This window comes from Ranitomeya variabilis, chromosome 4, assembly GCF_051348905.1.
Source record: "Ranitomeya variabilis isolate aRanVar5 chromosome 4, aRanVar5.hap1, whole genome shotgun sequence".
Classification (NCBI taxonomy): Eukaryota; Metazoa; Chordata; class Amphibia; order Anura; family Dendrobatidae; genus Ranitomeya; species Ranitomeya variabilis.
Window position 1 is genome coordinate 455,443,303 of NC_135235.1, and position 18,856 is coordinate 455,462,158.

The 18,856-nt window shown below is 35.6% G+C and overlaps 1 protein-coding gene across 6 annotated transcripts in view; it reads left to right on the forward strand.

Annotated features, from left to right (window-relative positions):
* LOC143765179 (uncharacterized) overlaps positions 1–18,856 on the forward strand; it is an 87,332-nt gene that overhangs the window by 3,687 nt on the left and 64,789 nt on the right. Inside the window, exon 4 of one of the 6 annotated variants that reach the window (XM_077251601.1) lies at positions 213–280. The exons of the other annotated variants lie outside the window; for them this stretch is intronic. Within the exon in view, the coding sequence (XP_077107716.1) occupies positions 213–239 (27 nt within the window). The 3' untranslated portion in view covers positions 240–280. Of the gene's footprint in view, positions 1–212; positions 281–18,856 lie in introns of those variants that run through there. 6 annotated transcript variants of the gene reach the window in all.

Sequence of the window (18,856 nt, forward strand, 5' to 3'; positions counted from 1 at the left end):
GAGTATTTTCTAATCATATATAGCGAAAACATATTTGTTACCAAGTTTTTTACTCATTCATTAGTATTGTGATATTAAATTTGATATATTTGACCCATTATTCTGCACATAAGTTATAGTTACATTTTTAAGTGGTTTTCCAGGATTTGTGACAAAAAATGTCCAAAGAGTAGCGAAAAGCCAAAAGTCATTACTTATCTTTTGAATCACAGCTCATTCTAATGCCGCAGCTCCATTAATCCCACCAGTCTTTGACAAGTTGCCTGCAGTGTTGATGTTCTCTGCAGAAGTTATAGGTACAATTTAAGTTGTACAGTAATTTTAAGAAATGGACACAAAAGAGGGAATGCAAAAAATTATTACTTACCTTGTAATTCCACCTTAAATTCCATTGCTGCTGGCCCTATAGTCCTGCCGGTCTCTGTTAAGTACCCAACAGCAATGGGGTCCCAACAATGCTGTCTTGGCAGATGCAGCTAGTCAATGACCTCTACATTCATGTGCCGTAGGATAACTGGTGAAGCCTGTGATTGGCAATAGCTGTCACATGTGTATGTTGAGATTACCAGTCCCAAATAAGTTTCCAAAGAGCAGAGAGACCATTGAAATAGCAATTTTTTTTAGCAGTGTGGAGTTTTCAGGTAAATTCTAGATATGTTTTTAGTTTGATACATTTCCTGCTTTATGGCCAGGTTTGATAAATGTTGACAGTCTTTAAAATATAGAAATGTGATATGTAACCTTAATAACACCCAGTTCACAGGCTAGAGGAGTCCTGAAGACAAAGATTACATCAATTCAAGGTTTCTTAAATTATGAGAAAATGGATGAAACTTTTTGGCTAAAATGGCATAAAACACACCTCTCTTGGAGATGGAAAGGACAGCTAGAGGGGTCATGGAGGAGGCTGATTTTTTTAATACATATTTTTTACTAGGTGTGTCTGATCAATTCGCCCATAATTTAGGAAAAGTAGCTAAGAGTATACTGTAATTATAATACATTTCTTGTACTAAACCACAGTAATAACCAAAAATCAAAGATTTATTTAATATTATAGGGGCTTTTAGACCTCAGTGATATTGTCATTTTTGGTGATATCGTAAAGTAATAGGGTTGTAGTAGACAATCTTCAGCGTAGTGTAACACTTCTTTAATCTTCTGAGTACATTATAGGTCAAAAGTATTTTTTAATCATGTATATCTAAAACGTATATGTTGCCAAGTTTTCTTATCCATTAGTATTGTGATATTAAATTTCATATGTTTGACTCATTATTCTGCACATAAGTTATAGTTATATTTTTAAGTGATTTTCCAGGATTTGTGACAAAAAATGTACAAAGAGTAGCGAAAAGCCAAAAGTCATTACTTATCTTTTGAATCACCGCTCATTCTAATGCCGCAGCTCCATGAATCCCACCAGTCTTTGACAAGTTGCCTGCAGTGTTGATGTTCTCTGCAGAAGTTATAGGTACAATTTAAGTTGTACAGTAATTTTAAGAAATGGACACAAAAGTGGGAATGTGAAAAATTACTTACCTTGTAATTCCACCTTAAATTCCATTGCTGCTGGCCCTATAGTCCTGCCGGTCTCTGTTAAGTACCCAACAGCAATGGGGTCCCAACAATGCTGTCTTGGCAGATGTAGCTAGTCAATGACCTCTACATTCATGTGCGTAGGATAACTGGTGAAGCTTATAATTGGCAGTAGCAGTCCTAAATAAGTTTTCAAAGACCTGAGAGCCCATTGTAATAGCAATTTGGTAGCAGTGGTGATGAGTTTTCAGGGAAATTCTAGATATGTTTTTAGTTTGATGCATTTCCTGATTTATGGCCAGATTTGATACTTTTTGGACAAAGTCTTTAAAATATAGAAATATTATGTGTAACCTTAATAACATTCAGTTCACAGGCTAGAGGAGTCCTCTAGACAAAGATTATATGAATTCATGGTTTCTTAAATGATGAGAAAATGGATGAAACTTTTTTTTGGCTAAATTGCCAAAATACACACCTCTTTTGGAGATGGAATGGACAGCTAGAGGGGTCATGGAGGAGGCTGATTATTTTATATATATTTTTTACTAGGTGTGTTTGATCTATTTGCTCATAATTTAGGAAAAATAGCTAAGAGTAGACTGTAATTGTAATACATTTCTTGTACTAAACCACAGTAATGACCAAAAATGAAGAGTTATCATTTAATATTATTTAGGCTTTTAGACCAAATCACCAGTGATATGGTAATTTTTAGTGATATTGTAAAATAATAGGGTTGTAATAGACAATCTTCAGTGTCATGTATTACTTCTTTAATCTTCTAAGTACATTATAGTACAAGCGTATTTTCTAATCGTGTATATCTAAAACGTATATGTTGCCAAGTTTTTTTTACTCATCCATTAGTATTGTGATATTAAATTTGATATGTTTGATCAATTATTCTGCACCTAAGTTACGTTTTTAAGTGTTTTTCCAGGATTTGTGGCAAAAAATGTCCAAAGAGTAGTGAAAAACCAAAAGTCATTACTTATCTTTGGATTCACAACTCATTCTAATGCTGCAGCTCCATTAATCCCACCAGTCTTTGGCAAGTTGCCTGCAGTGATAATGTTCTTTGCATAGGTATATAGGTACAGATTAGGTTGTACAGTGTTTTTAAGAAATGGACACAAAGGAGGGAATACCAAAAATTATTACTTACCTTGTAATTCTACCTTAAATTCCATTGCTGCTAGCCCGGTAGTCCAGCAGGTCTCTGTTAAGTACCCAACAGCAATGGGGTCCCCAAAATGCTCTCTTGACAGATGTAGCTAATCAATGACCTCTACATTCATGGGCCATAGGATAACTGGTGAAGCCTGTGATTGGCAATAGCTGTCACATGTGTATGTTGAGCTTACCAGTCCCAAATAAGTTTCCAAAGAGCAGAGAGACCATTGAAATAGCAATTTTTTTAGCAGTGTGGAGTTTTCAGGTAAATTCTAGATATGTTTTTAGTTTGATGCATTTTCTGCTTTATGGCCAGGTTTGATAAATGTTGACAGTGTTTAAAATATAGAAATGTGATATGTAACCTTAATAGCACCCAGTTCACAGGCTAGAGGAGTCCTGAAGACAAACATTACATCAATTCAAGGTTTCTTAAATTATGAGAAAATGGATGAAACTTTTTTTGGCTAAAATGGCATAAAACACACCTCTCTTGGAGATGGAAAGGACATCTAGAGGGGTCATGGAGGAGGCTGATTTTTTTTTAATACATATTTTTTACTAGGGGTGTCTGATCTATTCGCTCATAATTTAGGAAAAGTAGCTTAGAGTATACTGTAATTGTAATACATTTCTTGTACTAAACCACAGTAATAACCAAAAATCAAAGATTTATCATTTAATATTATATGGGCTTTTAGACCTCAGTGATATTGTCATTTTTGGTGATATCATAAAGTAATAGGGTTGTAGTAGACAATCTTCAGCGTAGTGTAACACTTCTTTAATCTTCTGAGTACATTATAGGTGAAAAGTATTTTTTAATCATGTATATCTAAAATGTATATGTTGCCAAGTTTTTTTACTTATCCATTAGTATTGTGATATTAAATTTCTTAAGTTTAACTCATTATTCTGCACATAAGTTATAGTTATATTTTTAAGTGATTTTCCAGGATTTGTGACAAAAAATGTCCAAAGAGTAGCGAAAAGCCAAAAGTCATTAGTTATCTTTTGAATCACAGCTCATTCTAATGCCGCAGCTCCATTAATCCCACCAGTCTTTGACAAGTTGCCTGCAGTGTTGATGTTCTCTGCAGAAGTTATAGGTACAATTTAGGTTGTACAGTAATTTTAAGAAATGGACACAAAAGAGGGATTGTGAAAAATTATTACTTACCTTGTAATTCCACCTTAAATTCCATTGCTGCTGGCCCTATAGTCCTGCCGGTCTCTGTTAAGTACCCAACAGCAATGGGGTCCCAACAATGCTGTCTTGGCAGATGTAGCTAGTCAATGACCTCTACATTCATGTGCCGTAGGATAACTGGCGAAGCTTATAATTGGCAGTAGCAGTCCTAAATAAGTTTTCAAAGACCTGAGAGCCCATTGTAATAACAGTTTGGTAGCAGTGGTGATGAGTTTTCAGGGAAATTCTAGATATGTTTTTAGTTTGATGCATTTCCTGATTTATGGCCAGATTTGATACTTTTTGGACAAAGTCTTTAAAATATAGAAATATGTGTAACCTTAATAACATTCAGTTCACAGGCTAGAGGAGTCCTCTAGACAAAGATTATATGAATTCATGGTTTCTTAAATGATGAGAAAATGGATGAAACTTTTTTTGGGCTAAATTGGCAAAAAACACACCTCTTTTGGAGATGGAATGGACAGCTAGAGGGGTCATGGAGGAGGCTGATTATTTTATATATATTTTTTACTAGGTGTGTTTGATCTATTTGCTCATAATTTAGGAAAAATAGCTAAGAGTAGACTGTAATTGTAATACATTTCTTGTACTAAACCACAGTAATGACCAAAAATGAAGAGTTATCATTTAATATTATTTAGGCTTTTAGACCAAATCATCAGTGATATGGTAATTTTTAGTGATATTGTAAAATAATAGGGTTGTAATAGACAATCTTCAGTGTCATGTATTACTTCTTTAATCTGCTAAGTACATTATAGTACAAGCTTTTTTTCTAATCATGTATATCTAAAACGTATATGTTGCCAAGTTTTTTTTACTCATCCATTAGTATTGTGATATTAAATTTGATATGTTTGATCCATTATTCTGCACCTAAGTTACGTTTTTAAGTGTTTTTCCAGGATTTGTGGCAAAAAATGTCCAAAGAGTAGTGAAAAACCAAAAGTCATTACTTATCTTTGGATTCACAACTCATTCTAATGCTGCAGCTCCATTAATCCCACCAGTCTTTGGCAAGTTGCCTGCAGTGATAATGTTCTTTGCATAGGTATATAGGTACAAATTAGGTTGTACAGTGTTTTTAAGAAATGGACACAAAGGAGGGAATACCAAAAATTATTACTTACCTTGTAATTCTACCTTAAATTCCATTGCTGCTAGCCCGGTAGTCCGGCAGGTCTCTGTTAAGTACCCAACAGCAATGGGGTCCCCAAAATGCTCTCTTGACAGATGTAGCTAATCAATGACCTCTACATTCATGGGCCATAGGATAACTGGTGAAGCCTGTGATTGGCAATAGCTGTCACATGTGTATGTTGAGCTTACCGGTCCCAAATAAGTTTCCAAAGAGCAGAGAGACCATTGAAATAGCATTTTTTTTAGCAGTGTGGAGTTTTCAGGTAAATTCTAGATATGTTTTTAGTTTGATGCATTTTCTGCTTTATGGCCAGGTTTGATAAATGTTGACAGTCTTTAAAATATATAAATGTGATATGTACCCTTAATAGCACCCAGTTCACAGGCTAGAGGAGTCCTGAAGACAAACATTACATCAATTCAAGGTTTCTTAAATTATGAGAAAATGGATGAAACTTTTTTTGGCTAAAATGGCATAAAACACACCTCTCTTGGAGATGGAAAGGACAGCTAGAGGGGTCATGGAGGAGGCTGATTTTTTTTAATACATATTTTTTACTAGGTGTGTCTGATCTATTCGCTCATAATTTAGGAAAAGTAGCTAAGAGTATACTGTAATTGTAATACATTTCTTGTACTAAACCACAGTAATAACCAAAAATCAAAGATTTATCATTTAATATTATATGGGCTTTTAGACCTCAGTGATACTGTCATTTTTGGTGATATCGTAAAGTAATAGGGTTGTAGTAGACAATCTTCAGCGTAGTGTAACACTTCTTTAATCTTCTGAGTACATTATAGGTCAAAAGTATTTTTTAATCATGTATATCTAAAATGTATATGTTGCCAAGTTTTTTACTTATCCATTAGTATTGTGATATTACATTTCTTATGTTTGACTCATTATTCTGCACATAAGTTATAGTTATATTTTTAAGTGATTTTCCAGGATTTGTGACAAAAAATGTCCAAAGAGTAGCGAAAAGCCAAAAGTCATTAGTTATCTTTTGAAACACAGCTCATTCTAATGCCGCAGCTCCATTAATCCCACCAGTCTTTGACAAGTTGCCTGCAGTGTTGATGTTCTCTGCAGAAGTTATAGGTACAATTTAAGTTGTACAGTAATTTTAAGAAATGGACACAAAAGAGGGAATGTGAAAAATTATTACTTACCTTGTAATTCCACCTTAAATTCCATTGCTGCTGGCCCTATAGTCCTGCCGGTCTCTGTTAAGTACCCAACAGCAATGGGGTCCCAACAATGCTGTCTTGGCAGATGTAGCCAGTCAATGACCTCTACATTCATGTGCCGTAGGATAACTGGTGAAGCTTATAATTGGCAGTAGCAGTCCTTAATAAGTTTTCAAAGACCTGAGAGCCCATTGTAATAACAATTTGGTAGCAGTGGTGATGAGTTTTCAGGGAAATTCTAGATATGTTTTTAGTTTGATGCATTTCCTGATTTATGGCCAGATTTGATACTTTTTGGACAAAGTCTTTAAAATATAGAAATATTATGTGTAACCTTAATAACATTCAGTTCACAGGCTAGAGGAGTCCTCTAGACAAAGATAATATGAATTCATGGTATCTTAAATGATGATAAAATGGATGAAACTTTTTTTGGCTAAATTGGCAAAAAACACACCTCTTTTGGAGATGGAATGGACAGCTAGAGGGGTCATGGAGGAGGCTGATTATTTTATATATATTTTTTACTAGGTGTGTTTGATCTATTTGCTCATAATTTAGGAAAAATAGCTAAGAGTAGACTGTAATTGTAATACATTTCTTGTACTAAACCACAGTAATGACCAAAAATGAAGAGTTATCATTTAATATTATTTAGGCTTTTAGACCAAATCATCAGTGATATGGTAATTTTTAGTGATATTGTAAAATAATAGGGTTGTAATAGACAATCTTCAGTGTCATGTATTACTTCTTTAATCTGCTAAGTACATTATAGTACAAGCTTTTTTTCTAATCATGTATATCTAAAACGTATATGTTGCCAAGTTTTTTTTACTCATCCATTAGTATTGTGATATTAAATTTGATATGTTTGATCCATTATTCTGCACCTAAGTTACGTTTTTAAGTGTTTTTCCAGGATTTGTGGCAAAAAATGTCCACAGAGTAGTGAAAAACCAAAAGTCATTACTTATCTTTGGATTCACAACTCATTCTAATGCTGCAGCTCCATTAATCCCACCAGTCTTTGGCAAGTTGCCTGCAGTGATAATGTTCTTTGCATAGGTATATAGGTACAAATTAGGTTGTACAGTGTTTTTAAGAAATGGACACAAAGGAGGGAATACCAAAAATTATTACTTACCTTGTAATTCTACCTTAAATTCCATTGCTGCTAGCCCGGTAGTCCGGCAGGTCTCTGTTAAGTACCCAACAGCAATGGGGTCCCCAAAATGCTCTCTTGACAGATGTAGCTAATCAATGACCTCTACATTCATGGGCCATAGGATAACTGGTGAAGCCTGTGATTGGCAATAGCTGTCACATGTGTATGTTGAGCTTACCGGTCCCAAATAAGTTTCCAAAGAGCAGAGAGACCATTGAAATAGCATTTTTTTTAGCAGTGTGGAGTTTTCAGGTAAATTCTAGATATGTTTTTAGTTTGATGCATTTTCTGCTTTATGGCCAGGTTTGATAAATGTTGACAGTCTTTAAAATATATAAATGTGATATGTACCCTTAATAGCACCCAGTTCACAGGCTAGAGGAGTCCTGAAGACAAACATTACATCAATTCAAGGTTTCTTAAATTATGAGAAAATGGTTGAAACTTTTTTTGGCTAAAATGGCATAAAACACACCTCTCTTGGAGATGGAAAGGACAGCTAGAGGGGTCATGGAGGAGGCTGATTTTTTTTAATACATATTTTTTACTAGGTGTGTCTGATCTATTCGCTCATAATTTAGGAAAAGTAGCTAAGAGTATACTGTAATTGTAATACATTTCTTGTACTAAACCACAGTAATAACCAAAAATCAAAGATTTATCATTTAATATTATATGGGCTTTTAGACCTCAGTGATACTGTCATTTTTGGTGATATCGTAAAGTAATAGGGTTGTAGTAGACAATCTTCAGCGTAGTGTAACACTTCTTTAATCTTCTGAGTACATTATAGGTCAAAAGTATTTTTTAATCATGTATATCTAAAATGTATATGTTGCCAAGTTTTTTACTTATCCATTAGTATTGTGATATTACATTTCTTATGTTTGACTCATTATTCTGCACATAAGTTATAGTTATATTTTTAAGTGATTTTCCAGGATTTGTGACAAAAAATGTCCAAAGAGTAGCGAAAAGCCAAAAGTCATTAGTTATCTTTTGAAACACAGCTCATTCTAGTGCCGCAGCTCCATTAATCCCACCAGTCTTTGACAAGTTGCCTGCAGTGTTGATGTTCTCTGCAGAAGTTATAGGTACAATTTAAGTTGTACAGTAATTTTAAGAAATGGACACAAAAGAGGGAATGTGAAAAATTATTACTTACCTTGTAATTCCACCTTAAATTCCATTGCTGCTTGCCCTATAGTCCTGCCGGTCTCTGTTAAGTACCCAACAGCAATGGGGTCCCAACAATGCTGTCTTGGCAGATGTAGCCAGTTAATGACCTCTACATTCATGTGCCGTAGGATAACTGGTGAAGCTTATAATTGGCAGTAGCAGTCCTTAATAAGTTTTCAAAGACCTGAGAGCCCATTGTAATAACAATTTGGTAGCAGTGGTGATGAGTTTTCAGGGAAATTCTAGATATGTTTTTAGTTTGATGCATTTCCTGATTTATGGCCAGATTTGATACTTTTTGGACAAAGTCTTTAAAATATAGAAATATTATGTGTAACCTTAATAACATTCAGTTCACAGACTAGAGGAGTCCTCTAGACAAAGATTATATGAATTCATGGTTTCTTAAATGATGAGAAAATGGATTAAACTTTTTTGGCTAAATTGGCAAAAAAACCACCTCTTTTGGAGATGGAATGGACAGCTAGAGGGGTCATGGAGGAGGCTGATTATTTTATATATATTTTTTACTAGGTGTGTTTGATCTATTTGCTCATAATTTAGGAAAAATAGCTAAGAGTAGACTGTAATTGTAATACATTTCTTGTACTAAACCACAGTAATGACCAAAAATGAAGAGTTATCATTTAATATTATTTAGGCTTTTAGACCAAATCATCAGTGATATGGTAATTTTTAGTGATATTGTAAAATAATAGGGTTGTAAGAGACAATCTTCAGTGTCATGTATTACTTCTTTAATCTTCTAAGTACATTATAGTACAAGCTTTTTTTCTAATCATGTATATCTAAAACGTATATGTTGCCAAGTTTTTTTTACTCATCCATTAGTATTGTGATATTAAATTTGATATGTTTGATCCATTATTCTGCACCTAAGTTACGTTTTTAAGTGTTTTTCCAGGATATGTGGCAGAAAATGTCCAAAGAGTAGTGAAAAACCAAAAGTCATTACTTATCTTTGGATTCACAACTCATTCTATGCTGCAGCTCCATTAATCCCACCAGTCTTTGGCAAGTTGCCTGCAGTGATAATGTTCTTTGCATAGGTATATAGGTACAAATTAGGTTGTACAGTGTTTTTAAGAAATGGACACAAAGGAGGGAGTTCCAAAAATTATTACTTACGTTTTAATTCTACCTTAAATTCCACTGCTGCTAGCCCGGTAGTTCGGCAGGTCTCTCTTAAGTATCCAACAGCAATGGGGTCCCCAAAATGCTCTCTTGACAGATGTAGCTAATCAATGACCTCTACATTCATGGGCCATAGGATAACTGGTGAAGCCTGTGATTGGCAATAGCTGTCACATGTGTATGTTGAGCTTACCATTCCCAAATAAGTTTCCAAAGAGCAGAGAGACCATTGAAATAGCAATTTTTTTAGCAGTGTGGAGTTTTCAGGTAAATTCTAGATATGTTTTTAGTTTGATGCATTTCCTGCTTTAAGGCCAGGTTTGATGAATGTTGACAGTCTTTAAAATATAGAAATGTGATATGTAACCTTAATAGCACCCAGTTCACAGGCTAGAGGAGTCCTGAAGACAAATATTACATCAATTCAAGGTTTCTTAAATTATGAGAAAATGGATGAAACTTTTTTTGGCTAAAATGGCATAAAACACACCTCTCTTGGAGATGGAAAGGACAGCTAGAGGGGTCATGGAGGAGGCTGATATTTTTTAATACATATTTTTTACTAGGTGTGTCTGATCTATTCGCTCATAATTTAGGAAAAGTAGCTAAGAGTATACTGTAATTGTAATACATTTCTTGTACTAAACCACAGTAATAACCAAAAATCAAAGATTTATCATTTAATATTATATGTGCTTTGAGACCTCAGTGATATTGTCATTTTTGGTGATATCGTAAAGTAATAGGGTTGTAGTAGACAATCTTCAGCGTAGTGTAACACTTCTTTAATCTTCTGAGTACGTTATAGGTCAAAAGTATTTTTTAATCATGTATATCTAAAATGTATATGTTGCCAAGTTTTTTACTTATCCATTAGTATTGTGATATTAAATTTCTTATGTTTGACTCATTATTCTGCACATCAGTTATAGTTATATTTTTAAGTGATTTTCCAGGATTTGTGACAAAAAATGTCCAAAGAGTAGCGAAAAGCCGAAAGTCATTAGTTATCTTTTGAATCACAGCTCATTCTAATGCCGCAGCTTCATTAATCCCACCAGTCTTTGACAAGTTGCCTGCAGTGTTGATGTTCTCTGCAGAAGTTATAGGTACAATTTAAGTTGTACAGTAATTTTAAGAAATGGACACAAAAGAGGGAATGTGAAAAATTATTACTTACCTTGTAATTCCACCTTAAATTCCATTGCTGCTGGCCCTATAGTCCTGCCGGTCTCTGTTAAGTACCCAACAGCAATGGGGTCCCAACAATGCTGTCTTGGCAGATGTAGCCAGTCAATGACCTCTACATTCATGTGCCGTAGGATAACTGGTGAAGCTTATAATTGGCAGCAGCAGTCCTTAATAAGTTTTCAAAGACCTGAGAGCCCATTGTAATAACAATTTGGTAGCAGTGGTGATGAGTTTTCAGGGAAATTCTAGATATGTTTTTAGTTTGATGCATTTCCTGATTTATGGCCAGATTTGATACTTTTTGGACAAAGTCTTTAAAATATAGAAATATTATGTGTAACCTTAATAACATTCAGTTCACAGGCTAGAGGAGTCCTCTAGACAAAGATAATATGAATTCATGGTATCTTAAATGATGAGACAATGGATGAAACTTTTTTTGGCTAAATTGGCAAAAAACACACCTCTTTTGGAGATGGAATGGACAGCTAGAGGGGTCATGGAGGAGGCTGATTATTTTATATATATTTTTTACTATTTGTGTTTGATCTATTTGCTCATAATTTAGGAAACATAGCTAAGAGTAGACTGTAATTGTAATACATTTCTTGTACTAAACCACAGTAATGACCAAAAATGAAGAGTTATCATTTAATATTATTTAGGCTTTTAGACCAAATCATCAGTGATATGGTAATTTTTAGTGATATTGTAAAATAATAGGGTTGTAATAGACAATCTTCAGTGTCATGTATTACTTCTTTAATCTGCTAAGTACATCATAGTACAAGCTTTTTTTCTAATCATGTATATCTAAAACGTATATGTTGCCAAGTTTTTTTTACTCATCCATTAGTATTGTGATATTAAATTTGATATGTTTGATCCATTATTCTGCACCTAAGTTACGTTTTTAAGTGTTTTTCCAGGATTTGTGGCAAAAAATGTCCACAGAGTAGTGAAAAACCAAAAGTCATTACTTATCTTTGGATTCACAACTCATTCTAATGCTGCAGCTCCATTAATCCCACCAGTCTTTGGCAAGTTGCCTGCAGTGATAATGTTCTTTGCATAGGTATATAGGTACAAATTAGGTTGTACAGTGTTTTTAAGAAATGGACACAAAGGAGGGAATACCAAAAATTATTACTTACCTTGTAATTCTACCTTAAATTCCATTGCTGCTAGCCCGGTAGTCCGGCAGGTCTCTGTTAAGTACCCAACAGCAATGGGGTCCCCAAAATGCTCTCTTGACAGATGTAGCTAATCAATGACCTCTACATTCATGGGCCATAGGATAACTGGTGAAGCCTGTGATTGGCAATAGCTGTCACATGTGTATGTTGAGCTTACCGGTCCCAAATAAGTTTCCAAAGAGCAGAGAGACCATTGAAATAGCATTTTTTTTAGCAGTGTGGAGTTTTCAGGTAAATTCTAGATATGTTTTTAGTTTGATGCATTTTCTGCTTTATGGCCAGGTTTGATAAATGTTGACAGTCTTTAAAATATATAAATGTGATATGTACCCTTAATAGCACCCAGTTCACAGGCTAGAGGAGTCCTGAAGACAAACATTACATCAATTCAAGGTTTCTTAAATTATGAGAAAATGGATGAAACTTTTTTTGGCTAAAATGGCATAAAACACACCTCTCTTGGAGATGGAAAGGACAGCTAGAGGGGTCATGGAGGAGGCTGATTTTTTTTAATACATATTTTTTACTAGGTGTGTCTGATCTATTCGCTCATAATTTAGGAAAAGTAGCTAAGAGTATACTGTAATTGTAATACATTTCTTGTACTAAACCACAGTAATAACCAAAAATCAAAGATTTATCATTTAATATTATATGGGCTTTTAGACCTCAGTGATACTGTCATTTTTGGTGATATCGTAAAGTAATAGGGTTGTAGTAGACAATCTTCAGCGTAGTGTAACACTTCTTTAGTCTTCTGAGTACATTATAGGTCAAAAGTATTTTTTAATCATGTATATCTAAAATGTATATGTTGCCAAGTTTTTTACTTATCCATTAGTATTGTGATATTACATTTCTTATGTTTGACTCATTATTCTGCACATAAGTTATAGTTATATTTTTAAGTGATTTTCCAGGATTTGTGACAAAAAATGTCCAAAGAGTAGCGAAAAGCCAAAAGTCATTAGTTATCTTTTGAATCACAGCTCATTCTAATGCCGCAGCTCCATTAATCCCACCAGTCTTTGACAAGTTGCCTGCAGTGTTGATGTTCTCTGCAGAAGTTATAGGTACAATTTATGTTGTACAGTAATTTTAAGAAATGGACACAAAAGAGGGAATGTGAAAAATTATTACTTACCTTGTAATTCCACCTTAAATTCCATTGCTGCTGGCCCTATAGTCCTGCCGGTCTCTGTTAAGTACCCAACAGCAATGGGGTCCCAACAATGCTGTCTTGGCAGATGTAGCCAGTCAATGACCTCTACATTCATGTGCCGTAGGATAACTGGTGAAGCTTATAATTGGCAGTAGCAGTCCTTAATAAGTTTTCAAAGACCTGAGAGCCCATTGTAATAACAATTTGGTAGCAGTGGTGATGAGTTTTCAGGGAAATTCTAGATATGTTTTTAGTTTGATGCATTTCCTGATTTATGGCCAGATTTGATACTTTTTGGACAAAGTCTTTAAAATATAGAAATATTATGTGTAACCTTAATAACATTCAGTTCACAGACTAGAGGAGTCCTCTAGACAAAGATTATATGAATTCATGGTTTCTTAAATGATGAGAAAATGGATGAAACTTTTTTGGCTAAATTGGCAAAAAACACACCTCTTTTGGAGATGGAATGGACAGCTAAAGGGGTCATGGAGGAGGCTGATTATTTTATATATATATTTTTTACTAGGTGTGTTTGAACTATTTGCTCATAATTTAGGAAAAATAGCTAAGAGTAGACTGTAATTGTAATACATTTCTTGTACTAAACCACAGTAATGACCAAAAATGAAGAGTTATCATTTAATATTATTTAGGCTTTTAGACCAAATCATCAGTGATATGGTAATTTTTAGTGATATTGTAAAATAATAGGGTTGTAATAGACAATCTTCAGTGTCATGTATTACTTCTTTAATCTTCTAAGTACATTATAGTACAAGCTTTTTTTCTAATCATGTATATCTAAAACGTATATGTTGCCAAGTTTTTTTTACTCATCCATTAGTATTGTGATATTAAATTTGATATGTTTGATCCATTATTCTGCACCTAAGTTACGTTTTTAAGTGTTTTTCCAGGATATGTGGCAAAAAATGTCCAAAGAGTAGTGAAAAACCAAAAGTCATTACTTATCTTTGGATTCACAACTCATTCTATGCTGCAGCTCCATTAATCCCACCAGTCTTTGGCAAGTTGCCTGCAGTGATAATGTTCTTTGCATAGGTATATAGGTACAAATTAGGTTGTACAGTGTTTTTAAGAAATGGACACAAAGGAGGGAATACCAAAAATTATTACTTACCTTGTAATTCTACCTTAAATTCCATTGCTGCTAGACCAGTAGTCCGGCAGGTCTCTGTTAAGTACCCAACAGCAATGGGGTCCCCAAAATGCTCTCTTGACAGATGTAGCTAATCAATGACCTCTACATTCATGGGCCATAGGATAACTGGTGAAGCCTGTGATTGGCAATAGCTGTCACATGTGTATGTTGAGCTTACCAGTCCCAAATAAGTTTCCAAAGAGCAGAGAGACCATTGAAATAGCATTTTTTTTAGCAGTGTGGAGTTTTCAGGTAAATTCTAGATATGTTTTTAGTTTGATGCATTTTCTGCTTTATAGCCAGGTTTGATAAATGTTGACAGTCTTTAAAATATATAAATGTGATATGTACCCTTAATAGCACCCAGTTCACAGGCTAGAGGAGTCCTGAAGACAAACATTACATCAATTCAAGGTTTCTTAAATTATGAGAAAATGGATTAAACTTTTTTTGGCTAAAATGGCATAAAACACACCTCTCTTGGAGATGGAAAGGACAGCTAGAGGGGTCATGGAGGAGGCTGATTTTTTTTAATACATATTTTTTACTAGGTGTCTCTGATCTATTCGCTCATAATTTAGGAAAAATAGCTAAGAGTAGACTGTAATTGTAATACATTTCTTGTACTAAACCACAGTAATGACCAAAAATGAAGAGTTATCATTTAATTTTTTTTAGGCTTTTAGACCAAATCATCAGTGATATGGTAATTTTTAGTGATATTGTAAAATAATAGGGTTGTAATAGACAATCTGCAGTGTCATGTATTACTTCTTTAATCTTCTAAGTACATTATAGTACAAGCGTATTTTCTAATTATGTATATCTAAAACGTATATATTGCCAAGTTTTTTTTACTCATCCATTAGTATTGTGATATTAAATTTGATATGTTTGATCCATTATTCTGCACCTAAGTTACGTTTTTAAGTGTTTTTCCAGGATTTGTGGCAAAAAATGTCCAAAGAGTAGTGAAAAACCAAAAGTCATCACTTATCTTTGGATTCACAACTCATTCTAATGCTGCAGCTCCATTAATCCCACCAGTCTTTGGCAAGTTGCCTGCAGTGATAATGTTCTTTGCATAGGTATATAGGTACAAATTAGGTTGTACAGTGTTTTTAAGAAATGGACACAAAGGAGGGAATACCAAAATGTATTACTTATGTTGTAATTCTACCTTAAATTCCATTGCTGCTAGCCCGGTAGTCCGGCAGGTCTCTGTTAAGTACCCAACAGCAATGGGGTCCCCAAAATGCTCTCTTGACAGATGTAGCTAATCAATGACCTCTACATTCATGGGCCATAGGATAACTGGTGAAGCCTGTGATTGGCAATAGCTGTCACATGTGTATGTTGAGCTTACCAGTCCCAAATAAGTTTCCAAAGAGCAGAGAGACCATTGAAATAGCAATTTTTTTTAGCAGTGTGGAGTTTTCAGGTAAATTCTAGATATGTTTTTAGTTTGATGCATTTCCTGCTTTAAGGCCAGGTTTGATAAATGTTGACAGTCTTTAAAATATAGAAATGTGATATGTAACCTTAATAGCACCCAGTTCACAGGCTAGAGGAGTCCTGAAGACAAATATTACATCAATTCAAGGTTTCTTAAATTATGAGAAAATGGATGAAACTTTTTTTGGCTAAAATGGCATAAAACACACCTGTCTTGGAGATGGAAAGGACAGCTAGAGGGGTCATGGAGGAGGCTGATATTTTTTAATACATATTTTTTACTAGGTGTGTCTGATCTATTCGCTCATAATTTAGAAAAGGTAGCTAAGAGTATACTGTAATTGTAATACATTTCTTGTACTAAACAACAATAATAACCAAAAATCAAAGATTTATCATTTAATATTATATGGGCTTTTAGACCTCAGTGATATTGTCATTTTTGGTGATATCGTAAAGTAATAGGGTTGTAGTAGACAATCTTCAGCGTAGTGTAACACTTCTTTAATCTTCTGAGTACATTATAGGTCAAAAGTATTTTTTAATCATGTATATCTAAAATGTATATGTTGCCAAGTTTTTTACTTATCCATTAGTATTGTGTCACTCTCCATAAGGAGAAACGATACCCCTTAGACCCCATGTCCAGAGCCTCTCACCTAGCCAAATCAGTTCTCATGCTTCGCACTGACGAGGGCCAACAGCCCGAAACACCGTGTCTGCGAATTGAGATACTGATTTGGCTTTTATCCTAAGTCATATTGCACGACTCGTTAAAGGGTTGATTGTGACTTGTAGGATCGCTACTTCCAATAGGTGGCGCTGTAGAGTTTAAGTCCTCTTTTTCTCAGAAGAGGCAATTTGCATATTTAAATTCCCAGAGGAGCATTGTACGGCAAATAAGCCTCCTTACCTTGACAAGCCAGAGATGGTATGTCACTCTCCATAAGGAGAAACGATACCCCTTAGACCCCATGTCCAGAGCCTCTCACCTAGCCAAATCAGTTCTCATGCTTCGCACTGACGAGGGCCAACAGCCCGAAACACCGTGTCTGCGAATTGAGATACTGATTTGGCTTTTATCCTAAGTCATATTGCACGACTCGTTAAAGGGTTGATTGTGACTTGTAGGATCGCTACTTCCAATAGGTGGCGCTGTAGAGTTTAAGTCCTCTTTTTCTCAGAAGAGGCAATTTGCATATTTAAATTCCCAGAGGAGCATTGTACGGCAAATAAGCCTCCTTACCTTGACAAGCCAGAGATGGTATGTCACTCTCCATAAGGAGAAACGATACCCCTTAGACCCCATGTCCAGAGCCTCTCACCTAGCCAAATCAGTTCTCATGCTTCGCACTGACGAGGGCCAACAGCCCGAAACACCGTGTCTGCGAATTGAGATACTGATTTGGCTTTTATCCTAAGTCATATTGCACGACTCGTTAAAGGGTTGATTGTGACTTGTAGGATCGCTACTTCCAATAGGTGGCGCTGTAGAGTTTAAGTCCTCTTTTTCTCAGAAGAGGCAATTCGCATATTTAAATTCCCAGAGGAGCATTGTACGGCAAATAAGCCTCCTTACCTTGACAAGCCAGAGATGGTATGTCACTCTCCATAAGGAGAAACGATACCCCTTAGACCCCATGTCCAGAGCCTCTCACCTAGCCAAATCAGTTCTCATGCTTCGCACTGACGAGGGCCAACAGCCCGAAACACCGTGTCTGCGAATTGAGATACTGATTTGGCTTTTATCCTAAGTCATATTGCACGACTCGTTAAAGGGTTGATTGTGACTTGTAGGATCGCTACTTCCAATAGGTGGCGCTGTAGATTTTAAGTCCTCTTTTTCTCAGAAGAGGCAATTTGCATATTTAAATTCCCAGAGGAGCATTGTACGGCAAATAAGCCTCCTTACCTTGACAAGCCAGAGATGGTATGTCACTCTCCATAAGGAGAAACGATACCCCTTAGACCCCATGTCCAGAGCCTCTCACCTAGCCAAATCAGTTCTCATGCTTCGCACTGACGAGGGCCAACAGCCCGAAACACCGTGTCTGCGAATTGAGATACTGATTTGGCTTTTATCCTAAGTCATATTGCACGACTCGTTAAAGGGTTGATTGTGACTTGTAGGATCGCTACTTCCAATAGGTGGCGCTGTAGAGTTTAAGTCCTCTTTTTCTCAGAAGAGGCAATTTGCATATTTAAATTCCCAGAGGAGCATTGTACGGCAAATAAGCCTCCTTACCTTGACAAGCCAGAGATGGTATGTCACTCTCCATAAGGAGAAACGATACCCCTTAGACCCCATGTCCAGAGCCTCTCACCTAGCCAAATCAGTTCTCATGCTTCGCACTGACGAGGGCCAACAGCCCGAAACACCGTGTCTGCGAATTGAGATACTGATTTGGCTTTTATCCTAAGTCATATTGCACGACTCGTTAAAGGGTTGATTGTGACTTGTAGGATCGCTACTTCCAATAGGTGGCGCTGTAGAGTTTAAGTCCTCTTTTTCTCAGAAGAGGCAATTTGCATATTTAAATTCCCAGAGGAGCATTGTACGGCAAATAAGCCTCCTTACCTTGACAAGCCAGAGATGGTATGTCACTCTCCATAAGGAGAAACGATACCCCTTAGACCCCATGTCCAGAGCCTCTCACCTAGCCAAATCAGTTCTCATGCTTCGCACTGACGAGGGCCAACAGCCCGAAACACCGTGTCTGCGAATTGAGATACTGATTTGGCTTTTATCCTAAGTCATATTGCACGACTCGTTAAAGGGTTGATTGTGACTTGTAGGATCGCTACTTCCAATAGGTGGCGCTGTAGAGTTTAAGTCCTCTTTTTCTCAGAAGAGGCAATTTGCATATTTAAATTCCCAGAGGAGCATTGTACGGCAAATAAGCCTCCTTACCTTGACAAG